The sequence below is a fragment of the Gopherus evgoodei genome, unplaced genomic scaffold (genome assembly GCF_007399415.2).
Source record: "Gopherus evgoodei ecotype Sinaloan lineage unplaced genomic scaffold, rGopEvg1_v1.p scaffold_33_arrow_ctg1, whole genome shotgun sequence".
NCBI classification, from domain to species: domain Eukaryota; kingdom Metazoa; phylum Chordata; order Testudines; family Testudinidae; genus Gopherus; species Gopherus evgoodei.
Window position 1 is genome coordinate 1,957,059 of NW_022060005.1, and position 25,904 is coordinate 1,982,962.

A 25,904-nucleotide genomic window follows, 5' to 3' on the forward strand; every position below is an offset into this window, starting at 1 on the left:
GAATGATCAAGCCCAGATCCAGAACATGGATCTGGAGTTTGGGGGGATTGGGCACCTCTCTGCCTACATTTTCCATCTGAGTCTCCTCTGCTAGCTGCAGCCCTGATGAATGACTCATTACCATTTTAAGAAATCTGACACTGCAGATATGACCCTGTGACACCAGCTGGTCTCAGAATGGGAACACCCACATCCGATTCAGTGCCAAGCATGCATTAAAGTGAAATCAGTTCCTGCTCTCAGGGGAAAGAGCCATGGCTGCTGTTTTCCTCCCCGGGAACCTCCAAGATGAAGCAACTTGTTCGGTCTGCCTGGAGTTCTTCAAAGACCCTGTGTCCATAGAATGCGGCCACAACTTTTGCCGAGCCTGCATTACCAAGAGCTGGAGAGGCCTGGAGATGGATTTCCCCTGCCCTCAGTGCCGGGAGATCTTCCAGCAGAAGAACTTCAGGCCCAACAGGCAGCTGGCCAACATGTGCGAGATCATCAGCCAGTTTGCAGTACCTGGGGCGAAAGAGGCTCTGGAGGAGGGGCTCTGTGAGAAACACAGGGAAGCATTCAAACTCTTCTGTAGGGATGATCAGAGGTCAATCTGTGTGGTGTGTGACAGATCCCGGGAGCACCGGCCTCACACTGTGGTGCCCATAGAGGAGGCTGCCCAGGAGTACAAGGTATATGTCTGTCTGTCTGCCATCAGATCTGTATGTCTATCTATATTTGTATTTATCAAGTCTCCCTCTCCCCCCTCTATCATCTACATCCCCCACTGCGTCTATACAGCTACATCAGTGGTTCTCAACCAGGAGTACACAAACCCCTGGGGGTATGCAGAGGTCTTCCAAGGGGTACATCAACTGTCTAGCTATTTGTCTCGTTTTACAACAAGCTACATAAAAAGCACTTGCGAAGTCAGTGCAAATTAAAATTTCCTGCAGACAGTGACTTGTTTATACTGCTGTATATACGGTACACTGAAATGTCAGTACAATATTTGTATTCCAGTCAATTCATTTTATAATCATATGGTAAAAATGAGAAAGTCAGCAATTGTTCAGTAATAGTGAGGCTGTGACACTTTTGTATTTTTAGGTCTGATTTTGTAAGCAAGTCATTTTTAGGTGAGGTGAAACTTGGGGGCAGTGCAAGACAAATCAGCCTCCTGAAAGGGGTACAGTGGTCTGGAAAGGTTGAGAGTCACCGATTTAGGCCATGAAAGCACATGGCAATCACCTAGTTCAGAGGTTTTCCACAGAGCAGTCTTCTGTGGGGAGCTGAAACATCATAAACTACCGGTCTCTCTGACGCTGCAAACACTTACTTACTCAGTTGCCTTGTTAGAAAACAAAAGGTTAAATGAGCGAGAGTCTCCCGATCTATTTTTGGCAAGGAAGAATTCCCAAGGGTGAATAAGGTCTTTTGCAGATACTGATTCTCCTGAGCCGGGGCTAAGTTTTCTGTTTATGTCTTCAGTGAAGATGATTAAAATGGAATTCACAGCTGATAAATGCAGCAGTATTGTGTGTATGAGAATGTTCTCTCATGTATATATGAATGCATATGTGTGTGTGAGTTTCTTCTGTGTGTGTGTGTGTGCGCGTGCACATATATGACTGCGCTCCTTCTCTGTGTATGTCTGTCTGTTTGTATGTATGCATGTCTGCCTCTTTTTGTGTGCGAACACGATCGTTTCATTTATATGAATGTGTTTGTGTGAGTAACACTGAGTTTTTTCTGTTGTGTTGTCTCTGTGCACTGAGAACAAAATACACCAACACAATAAGACCCCAACAAAAACAAATAATAATAATCAAATAGAATGTTTCCCCTTGTCCCTAGGAAAAAATTAAGAGCCGTTTGGATTTCCTGAAGAAAGAGAGACAAGAATTGCTGGAATTTAAATCAAAGGATGATAAGAAAAGCCAAGAGCTACTGGTGGGTGCCTGCTATTAATGACAAGATAGCAATGAGTTAGGAGCCTAACTCTTATTGACATTTATGTTTGCACGGTGGTAAACTTGAGACTTCTTAGTGTGTAACATTGCATTCCCATCAGGGGCACTGGAACAGGTGGGACTAGGGGGCCATAGCCCCACACTTTTTACTGGCTGTAAGGGTAAGCGATGGCAGGAGGGGGCAGAGAAGAGCCAGTGGGGAGCAGGATCTTGGAGGAAGGGACAGTGCAAGGGCTGGGCCTTGGGGGAATTGGTGGCATGAAGGGGCTCAGGGAGAAGGGGCAGTGCAGGAATGGTGCCTCAGGGGTGGCATGCAGCAGGGGGCAGAGCCGCAATTCAGGCACCAGTAGCCCTCCACCACTTTTAGAGCATGTCAAAGTTAGACTCAGGACTCACAGTCTGTCAGACCACTCTGTTTTATTAGCACAGCGCTCTGCTAATAACACTCAGATAATGTGAGCACCATGCAGGGCCAGCGCTTCCATTTAGGTGACCTAGGCGGTTGCTTAGGACACTAGGATTTGGAGGGGCGGCATTTTGCCACCCTCGGCAGCAATTCGGCGGCGGGGGGTTCTTCTGCACTCCAAGTCTTCTGCGGCAATTCTGCGGTGGATCCTTCACTCGCTCCGGGACCCACCGCCAAAGTGCCCCGAAGACCGGGAGCCACGGAAGGCTCCCCCCACCGCAGAATTGCCGCCAACGACTGGGAGTGCGGAAGGACCCCCGCCGAGGGCGCCAAAAGCTCTGGCGCCGCTCCTGGCACCATGCAAGACACAAATTATCTTATGTATACAGATAAAAGGGTGAGAATTTAACAAGATAACAAAGGAAGCAGAATCTGATAAGTTTACCTGGGCTAGACATGCATAGTTAATTTCCTTACTAACTATTACTGATCTTCTGTTAACGTTTCACCATTAGCTTAAGTGAACTTATTATTTATGTCTAATGTTTCTTTTCCTGACACCTGTATTTCAACATTTCTTATTTCTGCTTAAAGGTACAGACAGCATTTCTGTAATCCATTCTTATTTTTACAATATAATTCTTTCTACTTTCACAGGCGCTTCCGTTGCTCCTGATTCCCATTGGGTTATTATGGAGATACGTGTCATAGAAATACTAAAACTGGCCTAAAATCTGAAAAGGGACTTGTGATTTTTGATGCTTCCCCCCACACACACTTTTTTGGTGCCCTTGCCCTATTTAAGACACCTTAGAGTCATGGAGCCCTAGATTTTAGAGGCCAGTCTGACCTCCTGCATAACAGACCCAGAGCCCCCCACCCAGTAATTTCTGCCCATCTTCCCAGTTTGAGCCAAAACATAGCTTTTAGAAAGACAGCCAATCTCTATTTAAAGACTTCAGGGATGGAGAAGCCACCACATCTGGTGCTTAATTTGTGCCAGTGCCGAGCCCCAACACTTATTGCCTTGGGAGTTCATAACCCCAGCACTTCTGGGCTTGTTTCTTCAGTTATGAATGTAAGAAAATTGCTTGAGCCCTGGCACCTCTTTCATTACAAAATTAAGCGCTGACCACATGCCTGCGGGAGGTGTCCAAAGGTTAATTACCCTGTCAAAAATGTGTGTCTCATTTCTAGTGTGAGTTAAAGGGGCTTAGTTTTCAGGGGATGTGAGCTCAGCACTTTCTGAAATCCTCGACTCTTTGTGGTGTCTCAAACTGGGCCCTTCAAAATGGAAAACCCTCCCCTGCAAAAAATCATAGATTGCATTTGAGAATGTAGGGCAGCAGCAACAACAAAGAGATTTTCCAGTGTAAAAGTAAAGTAGTTCTTGTCTAGTCAAAGTGCCACACAACTACATAACAAGCAGCGCAAAATGCTATTTAAGTCAACATTTATTGACTGCTGGCTCTGGCCTCCCGCTGGATCACCAGCTGTTGTCTTGGTAGAAGGAAAGGGGAGCTGTTGATAACTTGACAAGTTCCTCTGGTGCTGAGCAAATACAGAGGCGTTGAACCTGTGTAACTTTGGTGAGAGCTATGCAAATCACCACAGGACTAGATCAAGGTCATGCCCCACAGAGCTTCACGTGTCCTGATCATTCTCAGAGGCCTGAGTACCATGCAAACTTCTACACAGATTTACAGTTTCCCCTGCTTAATATTATATCAGCCTGCCTGATTCAAAATTGAGGGGGGATGGGGTGTGAAAGGAGGATGTCACAAGGGAGTGGAACATAAATGCTTGATTTAAAGAAAATAAATGGGGGGGAATCCAGATTTAACTTAGAAAATTCATGCAGCCCAAATCTAGGTGAAAGAAGAGAAAGAACCTAGGGGAAGTTTTTGACTATACATTGCATTAAAGCAATACATTTCATTCCTTATCCTCTGCTGCTATCTAGTGCCTGTTTCATGTCATTTCTTCAAAGCTAAAGTTTGTTGCCCTTCCTTCTCCCTTCTGTTTACTATATTGCTATTATTAATTATTGATTATTATTATTATTATTACCGTTCCTAGGAGCCCCTGCCATGGAGCAAGACTCCATTGTGCTAGGCACTGTACTAACACACAACTAAAAGTCCCCGCCCCGGGAGTACTTTCTCCATGCTAATCAAACACTATTGTAGTAGCTTATAAGTGAAGACATACCCTTAGCCTGCAGAGTAGAAGTAATCTGGGACAGCCACAGGGCTGGCAGGGGAGAGGCTGACAGACAGAATTCTGCCATTCATTGACTGATAGCCTGGAATGGCAATGACAGCAGCCAGTCAGGTAAAGTTATTCCCAGCTGAACTTGGACTATGACTGCCTGCCAGTTTGCAGCTAGAACGCAGCTCAAAAATAGCACTTCCAAGTTGTCCGAAAGTTTTGGATATCCCCCCCAGGCTGTTCAAATAAAAGGGAGAGTATTGCACACTAAAAATGGTGAGACTTTTGATAGAATCATGAGAGCTAACAGCACTGGTTAATAATTCTGATGACATTTCACCCCAAAGGCCAGGCTGGCAGATGGTTAGATAACTGTCCCCGCAATTATTTTTGTGCCTTGTGGCCGGGGTCACCTAACCACGCTTGTCTAACCAATTTGCCTGGTCTTTCTTCTGGCTTTCTGCGTGACTGGATATCCCAGAACACATTGTTCCACACTGTGTTAGCATCTGAGCACTTTATACCTTGCTGAGTCACATACATATTTGTCCAGAATACATCGATACAAGCACGGCCATGCTGTGTGATGGCTGTACGTGTACAAATGCACTTCAACCCCAGTGGTGTGGTGATAAAACCACCATGTGCACACAACCAGCAGCCACAGGCATAGGCACCAACTCCAGGGGTGCTCCAGGGGAAGGAGTGGGGATGAGGTCCACTCAGGGAGGGGGTGGAACTGGGCAGGAAGAGGCGAGGCGGGGGTAGGGCTTGGGGAAGGGGTGGAGTGGGGACAGGGCCTGGGGCTGAGTGGGGGTTCAGCACCCCTGGGGACAGGAGGAAGGTGGCACCTGTGGCCACAGGCCCTAGTCTTTGCACCGTCTCCTTAAAGTAGCAGAAGGGCCCCATCAACATCTGTAGAGCCGTCACCACACGTCCCTTCTCAAAACTCCCCTCTTCTGGACGCGTACAGAAAGGCACGCACATATTTGTCACTCTGTAACTCCCTCCCCATTTGCTGGTCTCATCCATCCGCCTCTTCCATTTTGCCTCTTAGGGCGCGTCTACACTACAAAATGAAGTTGACCCAACTTACGTCAGCGTACAGTCGATGCAGTAATTACATCACTTGGGTGTGTTTACACTCTGCTGCTTGTGTCAGTGGTGCATGTCCTCACTGGGATTGCTTGCACTGATTGTACTGTTACTGTACAGTGGCTTCTGAAGGTCAGTAACAGTTGATGTAAGCAACGCAGTGTCTACACTGACACTGTGTTGACCTAACTACATCCACATTGATTCTACACCTCTTGTGGAAGTGGAGTTATTAAGTGGGTGTAGTGGGTAAGTTATGTCAGTGAAAGCGAAATTTTAGTGTAGACACTCACTGAGTTGGGTTGACGCAAGCTGCCTTGCATTGACCTAACTCTGTAGTATAGACCAGGGCTTAGTTTTTAAGCTCTTTGGGCCTTGAAATGCACCCTCAATATATAAATGATGTAGTCAATATGTAGTTAGTTGGTTGGAACTGGGTTAAATGAGAGTGTAACTAACTAGTAGTGTGAATTTATCTATAGTTCAGAGATGGCATAAGGCGGAAATTCACTCATGTTCTTCACAAGTTTATAGGTAATCTGAGGTTCTTATCAGCCCACCATTACCATAATATCTAAGCACCTCAGAGTCTTTAATGTTGTCATCCTCACTTCATTCCTGTAAGGCAGGGCTATGCTACTACCGCCATTTTACAGGTGGAGAACAGAGGCCCAGAAAGACAAAAGTCAAAGCCGACTGAAGTGCATGGAAAGACTCCCATTGACTGTAATGGGTTTAGGATCAGACCCTGAGGCAGGAGTGCTGGAAGCTTCCGAGAAGTGTGGAGGGAGGGCACCGGTGCCTGAACCATAGCCCTGCCCCTCACTCTGCCCCTTTCCTGAGGCCCCGCCTATGTGCGGCCTCTTCCCCTAGAGGCCCCATCAGGGCCGGTGCAACCATTTAGGCTACCTAGGCGGTTGCCTAGGGCACTAGGATTTGGGGGGGCGACATTTTCTTCGGCAGCGACCGCAGTGGCCAGATCTTCAGCCGCCCTGGTCGCTGCTGGCATTTAGGTGAAGGGAGCTGGGGCAGGGGAGTGTGGGGAGGGCCGCCTGCAGCAAGTGTGTGTGTGTGTGTGTGTAGGGGTGGCACACAGGGGAAGTCCCTGCCCCAGCTCACTCCTGCCTCGCCTCCTCCCCGAGTACACCATGGCTGCTTCACTTCTCCCGCCTCCCAGGCTTGCGGTGCCAATCAGCTTAGGCACTGCAAGCCTGGGAGGCGGGAGAAGTGAAGCAGTGACAACGTGCTTGGGATGGAGGTGGAGCAGGGGTGAGCTGGGGATGGGGGGATGCATCAGGGTGGAGGGTGGGGGGCTGCCGCATGGGGGGTGCCTCAGTGCGCAGGGTGGTGCTGCCGCGGGGGGGGCGCCTCAGGGCAGGGGCTCAGGGACGGGGGGGGCGCAAGGTGGAAGTTTCGCCTAGGGCGCGAAACATCCTTGCACCAGCTCTGGTCCCCATTCCTGCACCACCTCTTCGCCCTGAGACCCTGCCCTGCAAAGTCTCTTCCCCTGAGACCCCGCCCTTGCACCACCTCATCCTCTTGAGATCCCACCCCCTGTTCACTCCTCTCTGCCCCCTCCCCCTGTTGCTTGCCCTTAAGGCAGGTAAAAAGTGGGAAGGCTAATTTATTTAAGATATGCTCTAGTAACAAAAGGAATTCTTTTGGGGGGATGAGTTCTAAATCCTGTGTTATTCAGGAGGTCACATTAGATAATCTCAACAGTCCCTTCTGGCACCTGAATCTATGGAAATTTGGGTGTTTTGGTTGAATTGGTATTCGTCAGTGGAAATCTGTTTCAGCAAAATTTTCTGGCCAGCTCTATTCACTACTTCATGCTACCATGCTACCATTGCATTCAGTGACGTACAATCCATCAAATGAGTTTACTGACCTGCCCTCTACCTGGTCATTTATTTTTGTTGAAGAAAACTATAGAGTTGGAGCGGCAGATGCTCATCTCTGAATTTGAGAGTCTGCGGCAGTTTCTGCACGACCAGGAGCATCTCCTCCTGGGCCAGCTGGAGAAGATGGAGAAGGGCATCGCCAAGAAGCAGAATGAGAACCTCATCGAGCTCTCCAAGGAGATTTCACTCCTCAACCAACTGATAACAGATTTGAAAGAGAAAATCCAACAGCCGGTGCTTGAGTTGCTCAAGGTAAGGCTGGGGCCATGAACTCTTGGGCATGGAAGGAGAAGGCCTTTACCCATCAGCATTACAAAAATAAGACACCTCAATAATGGTGGCCATTACCCCATCAAATACATGCATAAATAAAAATGAATGGCTGGGTGTGGGGCGTGGATGGGAATTTTGATTTGAAACATGTCCAACCAGCTCTACTTCTGAATGATTGCTGCATTCAAAGCTATTGGGATTGGTACACAAAAGAGAGTGCATTATAGGGAAATTCATCCCTGCCACTCCATGTTATTTCTGTTAGCCTAAGCAGCTAGCTAAAACATTCGGGGCCTTGTAGGTTGTTCCAGCTGGGAGGAGAAGTTAGTGGTGGAGTCAGAGACCTTTCATGCAATCTAGTTCATTTACAAGTCCTGAACACAGGAGAACACAAACAATAGATGATCGTATCTTTACTCATATCTCCAAGCCTCTTTTAGCTAGCACCACATTATCATTGTCCAGGGTATATCTGTAGTGTCTCTTCCAGTCTGTTCCTGTGTGGTTCACCCACACACACCATCACTCAGTAACCAGCCCATATGGTTCTAATTCCTGGGCAAACTTGCATATCCCTACATTTTAGGTGCGGGGGGCGGGGGCCTGCAATAAATGAGGTTATGTGTATTTTGCAGGTATTTGACATTCTCCCTTAGCTTCAATGACATTTTGCCCAAACCACAACCCTACACTGAAGAACTGGTTGGAGGATTTCAGTGGTATCTTGGGTTGGGCCCTATGCACAAGGGTCCATTTCATCCATAGGGCCAAATCCTCAGCTGGTTGAAAATCGGCACAGATCCATTGAAGTCACCTGTGCTGATATACACACGGGATGGGTATCTGGCCCTCAGCAATTATAAAATGTAAGGAATGAGGGGAATGTCTTATCTGGAATTATCAATGTGGGGAATGTCAGTGGCACTGACTCAACGGGTGCTTCGGGGCTCAAGCACCCATGGAAAAAAATAGGGGGTGCTCAGAACCCATGGTCCGTGGCCCCACCAGCACTCGGCCTCTTTTCCCGTGGCCCTACTTGTGCTGAACCTCTTCCATGGGGGGCCCTCTCCACTTCCTTGCCCCCCATCACTCACCCTTAAGGAAGGAGGGGGCAGAAAGGAGTAAGCAGCAGGGCAGGAGGCACTTGGGTGAGGGGTGGAGAGCAGTGAGTGGCAAGTAGGTGGGAGGAGTGTCAGGAGAGGAGGTGAGGAGGAGTTGGTGAGAGGTGCTTGGGGAGAGGACAGAGAAGAGCAAGAGGTGGTGGTGGGGGCAGCCTTGGGGGAGGGGCAGAGCAAGGGCTAAAGGAGACGGAGTGGATGGGTGGCTCTAGGGGAAGAGGCTGAGCAGGAGTGGGGACTCAGCGCAGAGCAAGGGTGGAGCACCCACCAGCAAAAAGAAAGCACCAGAGTGTAGGGACTTGATTTTGACCATGACGGGGATTGAACCATGGGTCTTTCAGAACTAAAAGCACGAGTTTGAAGTTAAGGATAAGGACTCATAAACAGCAGCACTTACAGGCTTGTGCTTGGTGGCTAGCCTACAGAAGGGGTGGGAATGAAGCACACACCCTGTCCAGTGAGTGACATGAATGCAAGGGAGTATCTCTTTCTTTCTCCCACTTCTAGGATGTGACAAGCATCTTGAACAGGTACGGAGCTGTGTTTTTACCCTCTCTCATGCTTTTCTCACGAGTGCTGCTGAACTGTCAGTGTTAGCCCTTCAGAGATAATAAGAGACAATTGGGCACCTGGGACAGAAAGGGCGCCTGCCACTCCACCCACACCCTGGGCTCCTTCTAGCTTCTTCTGTGGAAATTTAGAAACCCTCAGAAACTCTCAGATCTCCTTTTTCTACCAGGGAGCTCAGTCAAGCACCAGATTGAAAACCATGGAGGTTGGAGTCCTGCTTTTATTTATCTGAGTAACATGCAACTCACTCTTTACGTATCCCACGAGCACCATTTATGTCAGTGGTTCCCAACCGGTGGGGCGTGGAGGAACATTTCTGGGGGAAGGGACAGCCGGGGGGGGGAGCACCACCCAGCTCCAGTCCACCCCCAGCTCTGCTCAGGCCCCGCTCCCAGCTCCGGCCCTGCCCCCAGCCATTCCTGGCCCCAGACCTGCCCCAGTTGTGGCCCCAGCCTCGGCCCCCTTACCCCTGTTCACGTCTTACCCCTGTCCATGTCCCCACCCTCCACTGGAAGCTGTAGCCCTGCTCCCAGTCCTGGAAAGTTTGAGGACCACTGCTTTAAACCCTTAGGATGAAATTCAGCTTGGCACAGTGGCTCAGACATGGTGCAGCATACTACCACTTAAGCCCCACTTATAGCCTGATCCAAGGCCCTTTGAGGTTACTGGACATCTTTACAGTGACTTCGATGGCCATTCTCTTAAGACCTTGATGTGGGACTCCAGTGTTGCATAGTTCCCTCAGCAGGCCCTTGGCACTGAGATGGATTTTACCCAGAGTCGGTGACAGCCTTCCCCACCAAGGTATCATAACCCTGTCCTGAAGTATGGCACAATGGCCAGGATGCTAGTGGAGGACTTTGAAATTCTGGGCTTAAGTCCTTGCTCTGCTAGAGACTTCTAGAGTCTCTTAGGGTATGTCCACATGGCAAAGAAAAACCTACAGCTGACCTGTGCCAGCTGACTCGGGCACAAAGAAGTTGGGCTCCTGCTTGTTGTTTAAAGGAGGCAGTTTGGCCTAGTGATCCAAGCATTAGATGGGGCTTCAGCAGACATGCCAAACCCACAAAAAATATGCAGAAACTGGGCTTGTTTTTGGCTTAATTGGCTTGCGAGTTGCTTGTTGGCTAGTTTTTGGCTTGTAGCTTGTTGTATCTTATTGCTGCTGCTTCTTCTTCTTTTCTTTTTTATCGGCTCCTAGCAAGCAGGGGCAGGGGTGCACAGCTGGCCCACCACAGTCCCAGACTGCACACTGGGGGGATCTAGTCACATAGAGTGTTGGGGTTCTTAGGGATTGGCTTGTTTTGGCCTTGTTTTGAAATGAGATTAGCTTAATTTTTGGTTTATTGTGAAAGCCAGGGTGCTTATTTGCCATGTGAAAGTTGGCAACTCTGGGCTTCAGGAGATGTGGGTTCTATTCCTGGCTGTGCCAGTGACTATAGGTGGGGATGATGGGCAAGTCGCTTCCCTGATCTGAGCGTCAGTTTCCCCCTCTGTGAATGGGAATCATGATACTGACGTCCTTTGAAGTCTGCTGATGAGAAGAGCTATGTATAATTAAAAGTAGGGGACAGCTCCCTCTCCTTTGTCTGGCTTGCGTCAGCAGTCCACTCTCCTCCTCTTTGGCTGGCATGGGGAAATTTCCCTCTCCTGTTTCAATCTATGTTATACAGTACTCGAGTAGGTCCCACTCAAAGGGTGAGAAGAAGGGCTGGTCTCCTTGGACTGTTCGGTCCCTTAGCTCTGGGTTGAATCCTTTAGTTGTGGTGATAAATAATTAAAAAAAAAAGCCAAGACATTAACAGAAAGGACTTGAGTGTCTTCTCCCTGCAGGCATATCCCCATGTCCGCCCGGAGGAGCAGGGAGTCATCTATCTCTGCAGCGCTGTCCATGCTTCTCCTGGCCCCCTGAGTGGTTGGGGATCTGTCCATGACGAGTCGATGGGATGAGGATAGGGTAGGGCACTAATTCAGTGCCCAGTTAAGTTAATTGGATTCTTTCCATTGACATCAATGGATCACATCCAAGCAGTGGAGAGGATGTGAGGACAGGCATGCTAATTCATGGTTTACTACACATGTTCCCCTGAGAAATAAGTGAGATAGATAGAGCGTGTGCGGATAAATCGATCTTGATGAATACTACACGTTGAATTCGTTATTTGCAGAATATTGTCATTTTTTTTCAGTAAACATATTCAGCTAGCACTATAGCTGGAGAAATTCTACTAAACAACACCACTTCAGTCTGACTAGCCCAGTTTTGTGGCAGAAGACATAAGAGGGGCTTAAAATTTGTGCTGGCCCTTCTGCCCAAGGGGTGAATTTCACCCTCAAGCGCTAACACAAAACGAATTGGATACTTTGGTGAATACTTGTGAGCATTGGAGCAGCTCTACGGATCATCATCATAATATAGAATCATTTCCATTTTTTCTTCAGAAGCACTGGTCTGAAGTTTCAGAAGCCGGTTCCCGTCTCTTCGGATATGAAAAGCTCTATCAGCAATTTCTCTCTCAAGACCGTTGTCCTCAAGGGAGTGTTAAAGAAATTCAAAGGTGAGTGGAAGCAAAACCTCTAGTTACTTGGTCTTCAGCAATGTTTTCTATGGATTTTAATGCTAAAGAGGTCACTGATATGTTCAGTGCCCAAGGGAAAAGATAATGATTCTTTGTGGGCGTCTTGTTTAGCCTTTTTGTTAACAGATCATTGCACCAACCAAGAATAGCCAGTAGATGGTGCCAAGAGATTTCAAAAGCATGACAAATGAGTGAAACTAAAAACAACAGGGCCTTTCTTCCATGAAAATCTCATGAGATGAAATTCACTCCTGAACCGAGAGCCTTTGCCACTGAAGCCTGGTTTTGAGGTTTTTAGTGGTGCCTAGACATCTGCAGAAGGGGAAATTTCACCTGCTGACTTCAGTGAACAATTTGCTTAACTAATAACCAAAAATAAGAACAAGGCCCAAAAGCATTAGAGAAGCTCTGCAGAGCTCTGTGACTACAGACAGATCCATGGAACAGAATTTGAGAGAACCATTAAACATTAAGGCCAGTTGAGAAGTGACTGGCAATGGTAATGTTTACAATGATTTTTCACTCATTATTGACAGCCAAAAACAGTCTGTTAGCTAAGGGTGACTCAGCTGAGTATTCAGGCTCTTCTCAAGTGGAAAGCAACAAGGTGGAGTTCCCAAGGTTGCCAGGGTTGTCATTTTTATCACCAGTCTGCTGACACTGGGCACTGTGCTCAAAGCCCCAGCTTCCCAGAGTCAGCCTATTTCTCGAGAATCTCTGCTGCCATGTTATTAAAAAAGGATGTTTCTAGATCATGTGGTTGCTCAGAAAAGCTTGAGAACATGGCCCAAGAGTGTAGCCTAAAGTCTCAGAAATCAGACAGGACAGAAAAATAATAAGGAAAGTATTAATATTTTAAGCCAATCTCATGATTTTTGGGGGGTGGTGCTGACTCATGATTTTTGAGTGCTAGGGATTGGCCATCCTGGGTGGCATGTACAAGAGGCCAGGAGAGGCTAAGCCTCCCCAAGAAAGGCCAGCTATACACGGTGGAAATGCCGTGGATGTGCTGCAGGTCATCGTGTCGGAGGCACACCAGCCAGTCACCACCTTTGGAGCACCGGAAGTGAAGCTCCATAGAAGTGGGGGGTGGGGCCTGGGCTCCACTCTTCCCCTACTCCACCTCTTCCCCTGAGGTTCTGCCCCAACCTGTTGCTCACTTCTCCCCACCTCTTCCCCCTCTGTTGCTCGCTTAGGGCAGGAGAAAATGCTGGGGGTTTGCCCCATGACCCCATGGTGGTCCACTCCCTTTTCCAGGAAGGGGGTGGGCAGAAAGGATTGAACAGCAGGCGAGAGATGGAGAAGTGTGAGTGGTGGATGGGAAGATTTTGAGGGAGGGGATGGAGAGGCGCTAGCAGGGGACGAGGAGGGCCTTGAGAGAAGGGGCCAAGTGGAAGCATGGCCTGGCGCAGAGTGGGAGTGGAGAGCGGGAGGTATCTCAGGGTAAGGAGGCTGAGTGGAGGTGGGCCTCAGGATGGATCAGGTGGGCAGGGCCATAGTACGTGTGTGCTTGTGCCCAGACTCTCCAAATGCGGGAATCACACGCTGCCCATGTTGGCTATACTGAATTCCTCCCACACTTAAGTGACTTAAGGCTGGTCTACACTGGGGGGGGGGGATATCGATCTAAGATATGCAACTTCAGCTACGTGAATAGCGTAGCTGAAGTTGAAGTATCTTAGATTGATTTATCTCGGGTCCTCATGGCACAGGATCGACGTCCCCTGCTCCCCGTGTGGACTCCGATACCGCCGCTCACTCTGATGGAGTTCCGGAGTCAACAGGAGCGCATTCGGGGATTGATATATCATGTCTAGATGAGACCCGATGTATCAATCCCCGAAAAATGGATAGCTACCTGCTGATACGGCAGGTAGTCTGGAGGTACCCTTACTTATGCAGACCTAACCCCCCACATACATAGCGCTATGTTGATGGGAGACCTTCTCCCACCAACATCACTACCACCCCTCAGGGAGGTGGATTAACTATGTCGATGGGAGAGCTCTCTCCCGTCGGCCTTGGAGCGTCTTCACTTAAGCACCTAAGCAGCTGCATCAGTAGAGCTGCGGTAGATGCAGTTTTTTAAGTGTAGACCTGCCCTAGCACTGTCTGCACTGGGGGTTAGGTCAATAGATCTGTGTCTCTGTGGAATTTCCACATCCTGAGGGACGTAGCTATGCTGAAGCAAGATGCGGTGTTGTAAGTGTAGACCTGCGCTTAGTGATGTTACTTGAGGTTAAGATTGTCCAGCCCTTAGTCATGTTACTGGGAACTTACCCACAGGAGCAGTCCCATTGAAGTGGCAATATTCTTCTGAATGCAGGTTCTTTACTGATCCTCACTGATATATCAGCATTGACAATAACTGACTTTCTTCTTCTTTCAGAGACTCTGCAGGATGAACTGGGAAAAGGTGAAAAAGGTAAAAGGAATGCAGTCTTTACATTGTGGTTGTAATTTACACAGGGGTTTGGCGCAGGTGCCAACTTTCTTCTTTCCGGGTGGGTGCTCCAACTCCTCTGCCCTGAGGCCCCACCCTTGCTCTGTCTCTTCCTGCCCCCACTCCGCTCCCTCACCCCAGCGCCTCCTGCCCATGGCTGAACAGCTGATCAGCAGAGCTCTCAAAACAGCTGACTGACGGGTTGCTATTAGGTGCTAAACCCATCATTTTTTTTCCACTGTAGAGCACCCATGGAGTCGGCGCCTACAGGTTTTCATGGAAGAAAAATGACAATTTAAATGTTCTTCTCTCTCGATGGTTTCCAGATGTGGTTGGCTTAGGGTTGGTCTACACTAAAAAGTGAAGTTGACCCAGCTATGTCGCTCAGGAGTGTAAAAAATCCACACCCCATAGTGACAAAGTTAAGTCAACCTAATTCTCCAGGTAGACTGTGCTAGGTCAACAGAAGAATGCTTTTGTTGACCTAGCTGCCTCTTGAGGTGGTGGATTACCCATACTGACGGGAACTCCTCTCGTTAGCACAGGTAGTGTCTACACTGAAGCACTCCAGTGGCCCAGCTGCAGCTGTAGCATTTCAAATGTAGACAAGCCCTCAGTTCAAGAGTCAAAAGATGGGTTATCTCACTGAGGCTCCACAAATCAAGCTGGGTCCTTTCTGCCTGTTACACACACCAGCCTGCAGCTTGCAATGGAAAGCACAGAGATTTTAACTTACACTGGTTTCATCCAATCCCCTCTGGCTTGGTTCCTCAGGCATTTCAAACAGCAAATTAAGGTCCCGATTTTGCCAAACTTACACTGAGGTCTGGTTTAGAAAGTTTGACTGGCATAGCTATGTCAGAAATGTGAAAAAATCATACCTCTAATGGGTATCCAGTAGAACCTCAGAGTTACAAACACCAAAGTTGCGAACTGACCAGTCAACTACACACCTTATTTGGAACCGGAAGTACGCCATCAGGGAGCAGCAGAGACCAAAAAAAAAAAAAAAGAAAGAAACAAAGAAAAAAAGAAAAGCAAATACAGGACAGTACTGTGTTAAACATAAACTACTACTAAATAAATAAATAAATGAAAAGCAGCATTTTTCTTCAGCATAGTAAAGTTTCAAAGCTGTATTAAGTCAGTGTTCAGCTGTAAACTTTTGAAAGAACCATAACGTTTTGTTTAGAGCAGCAGTTCTCAAACTTCATTGTCCCGCGACCCCCTTCTGACAAAAAAAAATCACTACATGGCCCTGGGAGCAGGGACCGAACCCTGATCCCGCTCAAGTCCCACTACCCTGGGCGTGGGGGTGGGGTGGCGGCAAAGCCGAAGCTTGAGGGTTTCAACCCTAAGTGGGGGGCCTGTAACCTGAGCTCCACCAGCCAGGGCTGAAGATAGAGTGACCATATGTCCCAATTTTATACAGACAGTCCTAATATTTGGGGTTTCTTCTTATAAGGCTCCTGTTACCCCCCACCTCTGTCCTGATTTTTCACACTTGCTGTCTGGTCACCCTAGCTGAAGATCTGGGGCTTTGGCTTGGGCCTCAGGCCACAGCAAGTCTAACAACCCCATTAAAAGAGGCTCGCAAACGACTTTGGGATCCTGACCCATAGTTTGAAAACCGTTACATTAGAATTACGAACCTTTCAGAGTTACAAACAACCTCCATTCCTGAGGTGTTCATAACTCTGAGATTCTACTGTATCTGTGCTGGTAACATCCCTTGTGTAAATGTAATTATACCAGCAAAAATACCTTGCTGGTACAGTTTATTCCATTCAGGGAACTGGTTTAAGCTATACCAGCAAAAGAACTCAACTGCATCTCCACTATGATTAGCTATGCTGCTATACTTTACTGATAGCAAACCCTTTTAAGTGTAAACAAGACCACATTGGGCCTTTATTCCATGAGAAATCAAGAGAGCACACTGTGAAGAAGGGAGTGATCCAAAGCAAATTGCTGTCCAATTTTCTTTTCAACAGGTTTTAGATCAGACCCTAAGTTATAATTCACGGCAATGTCAACTCTCACAATCTTATCACATGTCTCATGATAGCTGATGTTTTATTTAAAGCCCCAGTGCCAGGAATCATGTGATTCGAGAGAATCTGAGCTTTCATTTTTTTAAAAAGAGAATAAGTTCCCAGCCCTGTGGAAAGATTGGAAAAATGTGACCAGAGGGCATCCCAAAGGCTCAGAAACCTGCCAGCAAATAGCTGTACATTGCTCATTGTTTTTTTTAAAACTTTGTGATGTTTAAGCCAATCTCAAGATTTCTGTAGGGAGGGGGATCAGACTTGTAATTTTTGAACAATTTGGCGTTAAAAACTTGCAAGGTGTAAAATCCACCCAGGTGCAGAGAACATACGAATGGCCACACTGGGTCAAACCAAAGGTCCATCTAGCCCAGTAGCCTGTCTTCTAATAGTGGCCAATACCTGGTGCAGCGAAGAGAATGAACAGAACAGATAATCATCAAGTGATCCATCCTCTGTGGCCCATCCCCAGCTTCTGGCAAACAAAGGCTAGGGACACCATCCCTGCCCATCCTGCCAAAGAGCCATTGATGGACTTATTCTCTAAGAACTTATCTAGTTCTTTTTTGAACCCTGTTATAGTCTTATCCTTCACAACATCCTCCTGCAAAGAGTTCCACAGCCAGAGCTGAACACTCATAAACCTGCAGCAGTTTCAGGGAGACAAAACTGGGTCAACAGGCATAAAACCATGGGGCAAAATCTGGCCTCTACTGAAGTCAATGATAGTTTTGTAACTGACTTCAGTGGGGCCAAGGTTTCGTCCATGAAGACAAAGATGGAGCCTATTTAAGTTCTTTGGGAAATTTCAGGCCCTTTTTTGTGGTACTAAAAAGCTGGGATTTTCAGTGACGCGTAAGGGAATTTAGGCTTTGGAAGCCAGATCGCTGATGCTCCTAAACTCCCACATTCTGTTTGCCAGAAACTGGGAATGGGTGACAGGGGCTGGATCACTGGATGATTACCTGTTCTGTTCATTCCCTCTGGTACTGGCCACTGCTGGAAGACAGGCTACTGGGCTAGATGGACCTTTGGTCTGACTTAGTACGGCCGTTCTTAAATTCTTATGTTAACATGACTTGACAGTTCATGAGAGGCATCTGTATTGCTTGAGAGCATGCCATTTTCTCCTTGCAACATTGCTGCCTAGAGTCACAATTTGAGGTGCCTTAGGGTGTGTCTGCACAGCAACTAGACACTTGCGGCAGGCCCGTGCCAGACGACTCAGGCTCGCAGGGCTTGGGCTGCGGGGCTGTGCCATTGCTGTGTAGACATCTGTGCTTTCTAGGACCCTGTGAAGTAGGAGGATTTGAGAACCAGATCAAGGCCAAAAATCTACTCAGCAATGAAATGGCTCTACCCGCACCCCACCCCCAAAGCCAACTCAGCTGGCACGGACCAGCCATGGGTTTTGTGCTGTGTGGACATACCCTTAAGCTACCTGATTCTTTTAAGCCTGACTTTGTGAATAAAGCATCATTTTATCTACCCTCTTCCTTAAGACCCATCTGAATCCAATCTGAGGTACTGAGATATGTTTAGGCCAAGATTTTCAACACTGACTGGTAGATATTCTAAGGATACTCAGTTTTTAAGAGGTTCTGGTTTTTAGAAGATGGGGTGTCAAGTATGTTATGTGTCTCACATTGAACACCTAAATACATAAGTTGCCTCATTTTTAGAAGTGCTGAGCCACCACAAATCCAGCTGAAGCAAGTGGAAGCTGCAAATTCAGATCTGAACCATCTCAACTAGGAACCAGTTTGGACTGGAGGCTCCAGGTCTCTCTTGTTCTTAGGCCCCTCCCAGAAAATGGAGCACTCCAATTTTGAAAAACTTGACCTAAGGATCAGTTGCTTTTTATTACAACAGAACCCTTGTTTTACAAACTAATTGGGGATTGAGGCGTTCATAACATTGAAAAGTTCATAAAAATGCACCTCACAAAAGGACAGTGCAGGGCAGTGTGTAAGATGCAACAGAGAGCACTTTGTTGCTTACTTCTAGTCCTTCAAACCACAGCAAAGTGATTTCCAGTGCACTGAAGGCATCAGAACATGAAGGAACAAGAACAAGCTGTTCATTGACATCACTGTCATGATGGGATTTCCTCCTTCTACCCTCACTGGGAAAAATGGTCATTCATAAAATCAATCGTAGTTTCCAAGTTACTGGGGTGTGCTCGATCCCCGTTCCACCCCACGCCCCACCCCATTCCACCCCTTCCTCCAAGCCGCTTCCCCACCTCTTCCTGCCCCACTCCTCCCCCTCTCTCCAAGTGCTTCCTGCATGCTGCAGAACAGCTTATCCGGGGCAGGCGCGAGGCAGTGGGAGAGAGGGACAGCCGGCAGGCAGGAGGCACTGTGTGGAGAGGGTGGCACTGACCCATGGGGCTCCCAGTGGGTGCAGAGCAGCCACTGTTTTTTTCTGTGGGTGCTCCAGCCCTGGAGACCCATGGAGTCAGCACCTATGAAATCAAGTTCCTAGTGCAGATATAAAATTGCTAATCATTTGTATGGGATTTGCATTGTTTCACCTTCCATTGGTAATTCTACTTTGTTGTTCTTATTATTCTCCACAGAGGACCTGACTCTGGATCCTGATACAGCCAACCAGCTGCTCATCCTATCCACAGATCTCAAGAGTGTGAGGATGGGATGCCGAAAACAGGAGCTGCCTGACAACCCCAAGCGATTCGATACTAACTCCCGGGTCCTGGCTTTGGAAGGATTCAAGTCAGGGAGGCATTACTGGGAGGTGGAAGTGGGGGCCTCAGACGGCTGGGCTTTTGGGGTGGCCAGGGAGTCAGTGAGGAGGAAAGGTCTGACTCAGTTTTCCCCCGAGGAGGGGATCTGGGCAGTGCAGCAAAATGGAGGGCGCTACTGGGCTGTCACCTCCCCTCAACGCACCCCGCTTTGCATCGGAGAGAGGCTCAGTAAGGTCCGGGTTTACCTAGACTACGAAGGGGAAGAAGTGTCGTTCTACAATGCTGAGAACATGCAGCACATGTTTACCTTTAACGTTGCCTTCAATGAGAGGGTGTTCCCCCTCTTTTCCGTCTGCTCCACAATCACCTACATTAAACTGTGTCCCTGAAACTTGCAAAACAATTCACTGAAGACTTGCCCAGGTGCCCCTCACAGAAAAAGCAGCCAGAAACCATGAAGATGAGCATGGCATTAATGCAATAGCTAGGTAGTTAGCTAGCTAGCCTAGGCAGCTTCTTGTGTTTTCACAGTCGAATCATCTAGCCCTGAGCAGAACAGGGCCAGACAACATGGCAGTAAAAGCAACAGTAGTTGGTCTACATTTGTGATCCGTGAGATTGGGCCGAAAGCTCCTTCAAATCAATCAACAGACTCCAGTTGACTCAAGTGGGCTTTGGATCAGGCCCCGGGGTGGGTGCAATGAGGAGAGATTTTCAGAAAACTGTCAGTGTAGACAAAGATTGTCAGCAGGGAAAAAGCAATATGACCGGGTCTAAGAACTTGTAAATTTGTTTAAGCCAAACCAATTTAAATAAGGATTACTCTCCTTTGAATGCATCTACATCTGCATTGGGGTTTTACTCTAGTCTAACAAGATCAATCGTAAATCCATATAGTTAAACAATTGCAACTTTTCTAATACAAGCCAGGTCTAACGCTGTTGGAAATAGCTGAGTCTTGTCTAAACTACAGCTTCCATCACTGGAGCATCACCAGTCCAGCAATTGCTTAACAGTTTCCCTATAGTAGTGGAGGCCGAAGTGAGAGCCTCTGATTGTTGAAGGTTAGATGCTAGTCCAATTTGTGTGACCTGTGCACCTCTTCTATATCTCTTGATGTGTAAATTGTTTAAAAGTCAATGGCAAATAATTCTTTACATGATGGGACTTGGAAACTCACTGATTGTCAAAAGGCCTTGTAGTAGAAATAAAATCTGAAGGCACTCTGTGAATGTTTGTTTTGCTTTCATTTGATATTATTCAGAATTGGCCTCTTGTATTTTCCATACAGTCAAGTCAAGCCCAGGCCCAAGGAACAGGACTTAAATGGGATGAAAGTGATATTTTGGTCTTGTGCGGACTTTCTTCAGTGGGGGGAATATCTCTCATAATTTATTTTTATTAGAAGCCCCCAGACTTAGGTATTTATACAGGAAAACTTCAGTGTGGTGGGAAGTTCTGTCTGGAAAACACCTTGTTATGTTGTAACCTTATAGTGACTAATAACCCGTTGAATCTGAAAACCTGAGTAATGTGTCTCATGCAAATAAACTTTTCCTCAGTATTTCAGGCTCTAAGGCTACGTCCAGACTACCCGCCGTATCGGCGGGTTAAAATCGATTGCTCGGGGATCGATATATCGCGTCTCATTTAGACGCGATAAATCGATCCCCGAACGCGCTTATATCGATTCCGGAACTCCATCAACCCCAACGGAGTTGCGAAATCGACAGGGAGAGCCGCGAACATTGATCCCGCGCGGTGAGGATGGGTGAGTAATCCGATTTTAGATATTCAACTTCAGCTATGTTATTCACGTAGCTGAAGTTGTGTATCTAAGATCGATTTCTCCCCGTAGTGTGGACCAGCCCTAAGACTGGTTGAAAATACCCCTAGGAGCATAAGGGAGGATTGTGAAGTTATAGGAACACTAGCATGCAATGAAAGAGACATGGCATCCATTATCTGCTCTGCTACAAACTCCTCTTGTGAACTTGGACCGCTCAATCTGTCTGTGTTCCTGTTGCCAATCTGTAAAGAGGCAATAATACTGAACTCCTTTCAGTGGTGCTCTGAGGATAAATATGTTGATGATTGAGAGGTATTTGGATACTGTATTAATAGGGACCATATATGACAGATGGGGGAATATTATCTTTCATAGTATTTCTGTGGTTGTCAGACTGGTGCTGGCTAGAGCCAAGAAGAGCAGAGATGAATGAAAATTACGGAGGTTGGGAATGGTATTAATTTCAATTTTTTGTCCCTCAGAAGAGTGTTATTCAGGTTTATCTTGAGTGATCAGCGTGATATAAAATCCTAAATGAATCTGACAGAGTATATTTCTTCTCATTATTGCACAGTGTAGAAATGCAAGTGCACGCCATGAAGGATGCCATTGATTAAACCATGCATATGCAGCAAACATCTAGGCACAGGCAGTATTGTGTATGGATTAGAAAAGGGGACTGGGAAACAGAATCCTGGGTTCCAGTCCTTGCTATCACAATGACATAATCTCTCACCAATTAATGCATCTATTTAATACATTCCTTAATAAAAGCTTGCTTGGTGCTTTGGAAAAAAATGTAAAGTGCCAAGCAATTAATATGATGACATACAATCTGTACTTGTTGTGTGCAAATAAAGTCTAGAGAACACACAACACACCAAACTATTGATTTCCATTTCTGGGGAGATATTTTTAACTTAACCAACCTTCAGGGTCCAAAACACACTTAGTGCAGCAGCTTGTAGCATTTCCACTTATTTTTTCCAAGAAAAGACCCAACTGGTGGGCTGACTCCAGTTGGTGTAAGCCCCTTTTCTTGTTTCTTTCTTAAAGCTGGCTGAAGAGCGTGGAGGAAGCTCCAACAAGTGCTTTTTGTGTGTGTTTAGGTGCAAAGCTCACTCTCCATATATTTCCATCAGCTCCTGGTGAATAAGGATACATTTCCTTGGGTTTGGAACATTGATCGCAATCTGAGCAAAGCACAGGTCAAAAGATCATCATCATTCTGTGCTAGAGAGATTAAGAACTCAACTAAAAACCAAAATAAGAACAAGGCCCGATAACCTTATAGAAGCTCTGTGACTACAGAGAGACATATGGGACAGAATTGGACAAAGTCATTCAAAACAAAGGCCAGTTGAGAAGAGACTGGCAATGATAATGTTCACAATGATTTTTCACTTATTAATGATATCCAGAAAGTCTATTAGCGAAGGGTGAATCCACTGAGCATTCAAGCTCTTCTCAAGTGGAAAGCAATGAGTTGTAGTTCCCAAGGTTGCCAGTGCTTGTGATCTTATCACCAGTCTGCTGATACTTGCAAAGGTGCTGACTCCATGGGTCCTCTGGGGCTGGAGCACCCACAGGGAAAAATTAGTGGGTGCTTGGCACCCACCAGCAGCCAAGCTCCCCTCTTCCCACCTCCTCCTCTGCCACCTCGTCCCCTGAGTGTGCCATGTCCCCACTCGTCCGCCTACCTCCCAGCGCTTCCCACCCTGCTGCTGCCCCCGTGAGAGGGTGGGAGGAACGGGAACATGGTGGCTCAGGGGAGGAGACGGGGAAGAGGTGGGGCCGGGGTGAGGATTTGGGGAAGGAGTCAGAATAGGGGCAGGAAGGGGGCGGAGCTGGAAAGGGGACTTTTGGGAAGGGGTTGGAATGGGGTCGGGACAGGAGTGGGAGGGGGCATGGCCGGGGCCGGGCCTCATGGAAGGGGTGGAGTCTGGGTGGGGCCAGGGCAAAGGCAGGTCGAGCACCCACTGACGGGAGCAGAAATCGGTGCCTATAGATACTGCGTATTGTGCCAAAGCCCCAGCTACCTGCCCAGAGTCACGCTGAGCAGGTAGCTGTCATTTTCTTTAAAAGGAAGTTTCTAGACTGAGAGCTAAAACCGTGCTGGAGAGGACCCTGAAGGATGCCACCTGTTGGCAGTATAAGGAAAACCTGAGATGGAAGCCAGAGCAGGGCAAGGCCTTCAAAGTGACATGCAACTGGGACGCCAATAACTGGTTCCTCCCTCGAGGCAGCTTCACCCGATTTGCTAGCTGGAGATTCATCAATAGGGCCCAGCTCAATTGTGACCTGCTGAAGGGAGCCGTTTGCCAAGGGAATGGGGATAAGCCATGCAGAATATGCAGCTATACGAGGGCAAGGCACTGGACTGCTATGGAGAGAAACCAGAAGTATCTTCTGTATGACTGATTGCATGTTGGAGCTAGTTATGGGAGAGCAGAAAAGAGCACTGGGGCTATGGTATAGCACTTGCATATATTGTACAGACATGCTTTATCTCAACCTGTGTATTATGTAATTTTAACATTAGCTTTAATAACATGTTTATATGTGTTCTTACCAGTTTAATTACTGAGGCAGAAAGTGCTCTTTGTATGAGACTCAACCTCCAAGACCACCCAACAGGACCTTGCCTCCAGAAGCTCTCACCACGGGTGGCTTAAGGCTGATTCAACCAATGCCTCTGAATTGGGCCCCGCCCCTAAGAGCGTCCTGTGCCCAAACCCCAGTACTGAATACTGGCAAGAGCCGGTGTGCTGTACTGGGTTGGGCCGGCTTCCCTAGGGGGCAATTGAAAGAGCCTGGGGCTCCCACCAGGGACTGGAGCCCATCGCCCTTTAAACTGCCACCAGAGCCCCACTGCTGGAACCCTGGGGTAGGGCTGCAGGGCTCTGGATGCTATTTAAAAAGTCCAGGGCTCCCCTTGCTTCTACCGCCCCAGCCCTTTAAATAGCCGCTGGAGCCCCACTGCTTCCCCAGGGCTACTGCGGCTATTTAAATGGCTGGGGCTGTGGAAGCAGGGGAGCCCCAGCCCTTTAAATAGCACCCAGAGCCCTAGGCTGCTGCTGCTACTCTGGTGGGGGAGGGAGGAGGTGGGCTGTACCCACTGTATCCACACCCTGCCCTGCCTGCACCAGCCCCTGTCTGCAGCCAGCCCTGCACCCCTTGCCCACAGTCAGCCCCTGTCTCCAGCCAGCCCTGCACCCCCTGTCCTGCCTGCACCAACCCGGCACCCCTGCTCTGTCTCCAGCCAACCCCTGCAGCACCCCCCTGCCTGAAGCCAGCCAGTCCTGCACTCCTCTGTCTCCAGCCCTGCCAACCCATGCCGCACCTCCCTGCAGCCCTGCCTGAAGCCAGCCAGCCCTCCCCACACCCCCTGTCTCCAGCCAGCCCCACACCCCTTGCCCTGCCTGCAGCCACACTCTACCTCCAGCCAGCCCCTGCCCTGCCTCTAGCCAGCCCCATGTCCACTGGTGCCCTGCAGTTCCCAAGGCAGTAAACCTGCACACCTGTTTCAATGAAGGGGGCAGGGAGTAGCTGGGACTCACACATGTGCACACCCTAGGGTGACCAGACAACAAGTGTGAAAAATTGGAACAGGTGGTGGGGGGTAATAAGATCCTATATAAGAAAAAGACCCAAAATTAATGTGCCGACATATGATCTGCTGCATTTATTGTAAGCAAATAAAGTGCAGAGAACACACAACACCGCAAACTATTGATTTCCGCTTCTGGCAAGAGGTATTTAACTTAGCCAACCTTCGGGGTGCAATACACATTCAGTACAGCAGGTGGTAGCATTACCACACATTTTTTCGAGGGACAGAGCCAGCTGGCCAGCAGTGTGCATGTGGCAAGTCCCTTTTCTTGTTTGTTTGTTAAAGCTGGCTACAGAGGTTGGAGGACGATCCGAAGGAGGCTTTTTATGCAAATCTAGGTGCAGTGATCATTCTCCTTACATTGTCATCGACTCCTGGTGAATAAAGATACTTTTAATTGGGGACAGAACATTGAGCAGGATCCTTAGCAAAGCACAAGTCAAAAGATCTTCACCAATCTGAGCAAGACACAAGAAGTTATTTTGGTAAGAGGCTCTATAGCTCAGGGGTTAGAGCACTGGTCTTGTAAACCAGGGGTCGCGAGTTCAAATCTCGCTGGGGCCTGTCCTGTGTATTTTCCATACCTTCATTTCATTTTAAAAAATTGTTGTTTATTTATTTCAACAAACGCTTTTATCTCGCTTTCCAGGAGATCAGTCACATTCCTTGACTTTTTCAAAGGTCAACCGGTGTCTTGATGAACCACCAGTTAGGTGAGGAGACAAACTTTGAAGCAGAGCTATTCTTCAGGTCATTTTCACCAACAGAAGTTGGTCTAACACGAGATGTTGCCCGCCTTGTCACTCTAATATCCTTGGGGCCACACTGCAAACGGTAAATTCTTAGAAAGGCCAGAGATATATAATGTTGGGTCATCTAAGCACCTGCAATTATGGATTTTAAAATTTAGTACCTTATAGTCCTTTTCCTTTGGAAGGTTTTTAACTGGAAGCAGTTGCTGTCTTTGTTTACATTACAAACAGAGTGAGTGGGGGGTAGGAATCAGTAGGATAAAAATCCGCTGCTCTCTACAGCTGTTACCAGAAACTTAGAGACTGGCAGATCAGATGAGTGATAAGTTTTTCACTTAAGTTGTTGGAAAGAAAGAATGAATGACTGGAGGGGGGAAGGGATTAAAGGGAAAAAATGAATTAAACTCAATTCACTTTCGTTGAAGATGAGCAAAACTGGGCGAA

General features: G+C 47.7%; 1 protein-coding gene and 1 non-coding gene across 2 annotated transcripts; both read left to right on the top strand.

Moving 5' to 3' along the window:
- Positions 1-211: 211 nt before the first annotated feature.
- LOC115641049 (E3 ubiquitin-protein ligase TRIM7-like) lies at positions 212-20,517 on the top strand. The gene is made up of 7 exons (XM_030544158.1): positions 212-671; positions 1,837-1,932; positions 7,590-7,820; positions 9,467-9,489; positions 11,972-12,087; positions 14,498-14,533; positions 19,181-20,517. Exons 1-7 carry the CDS (start codon positions 255-257, stop codon positions 19,693-19,695), a joined length of 1,434 nt encoding a protein of 477 aa, XP_030400018.1. The 5' UTR covers positions 212-254; the 3' UTR covers positions 19,696-20,517.
- Positions 20,518-25,199: 4,682 nt separating this feature from the next.
- TRNAT-UGU lies at positions 25,200-25,272 on the top strand. The gene has a single exon. It is a non-coding gene; the product is annotated as a tRNA-Thr (tRNA).
- Positions 25,273-25,904: the final 632 nt, after the last annotated feature.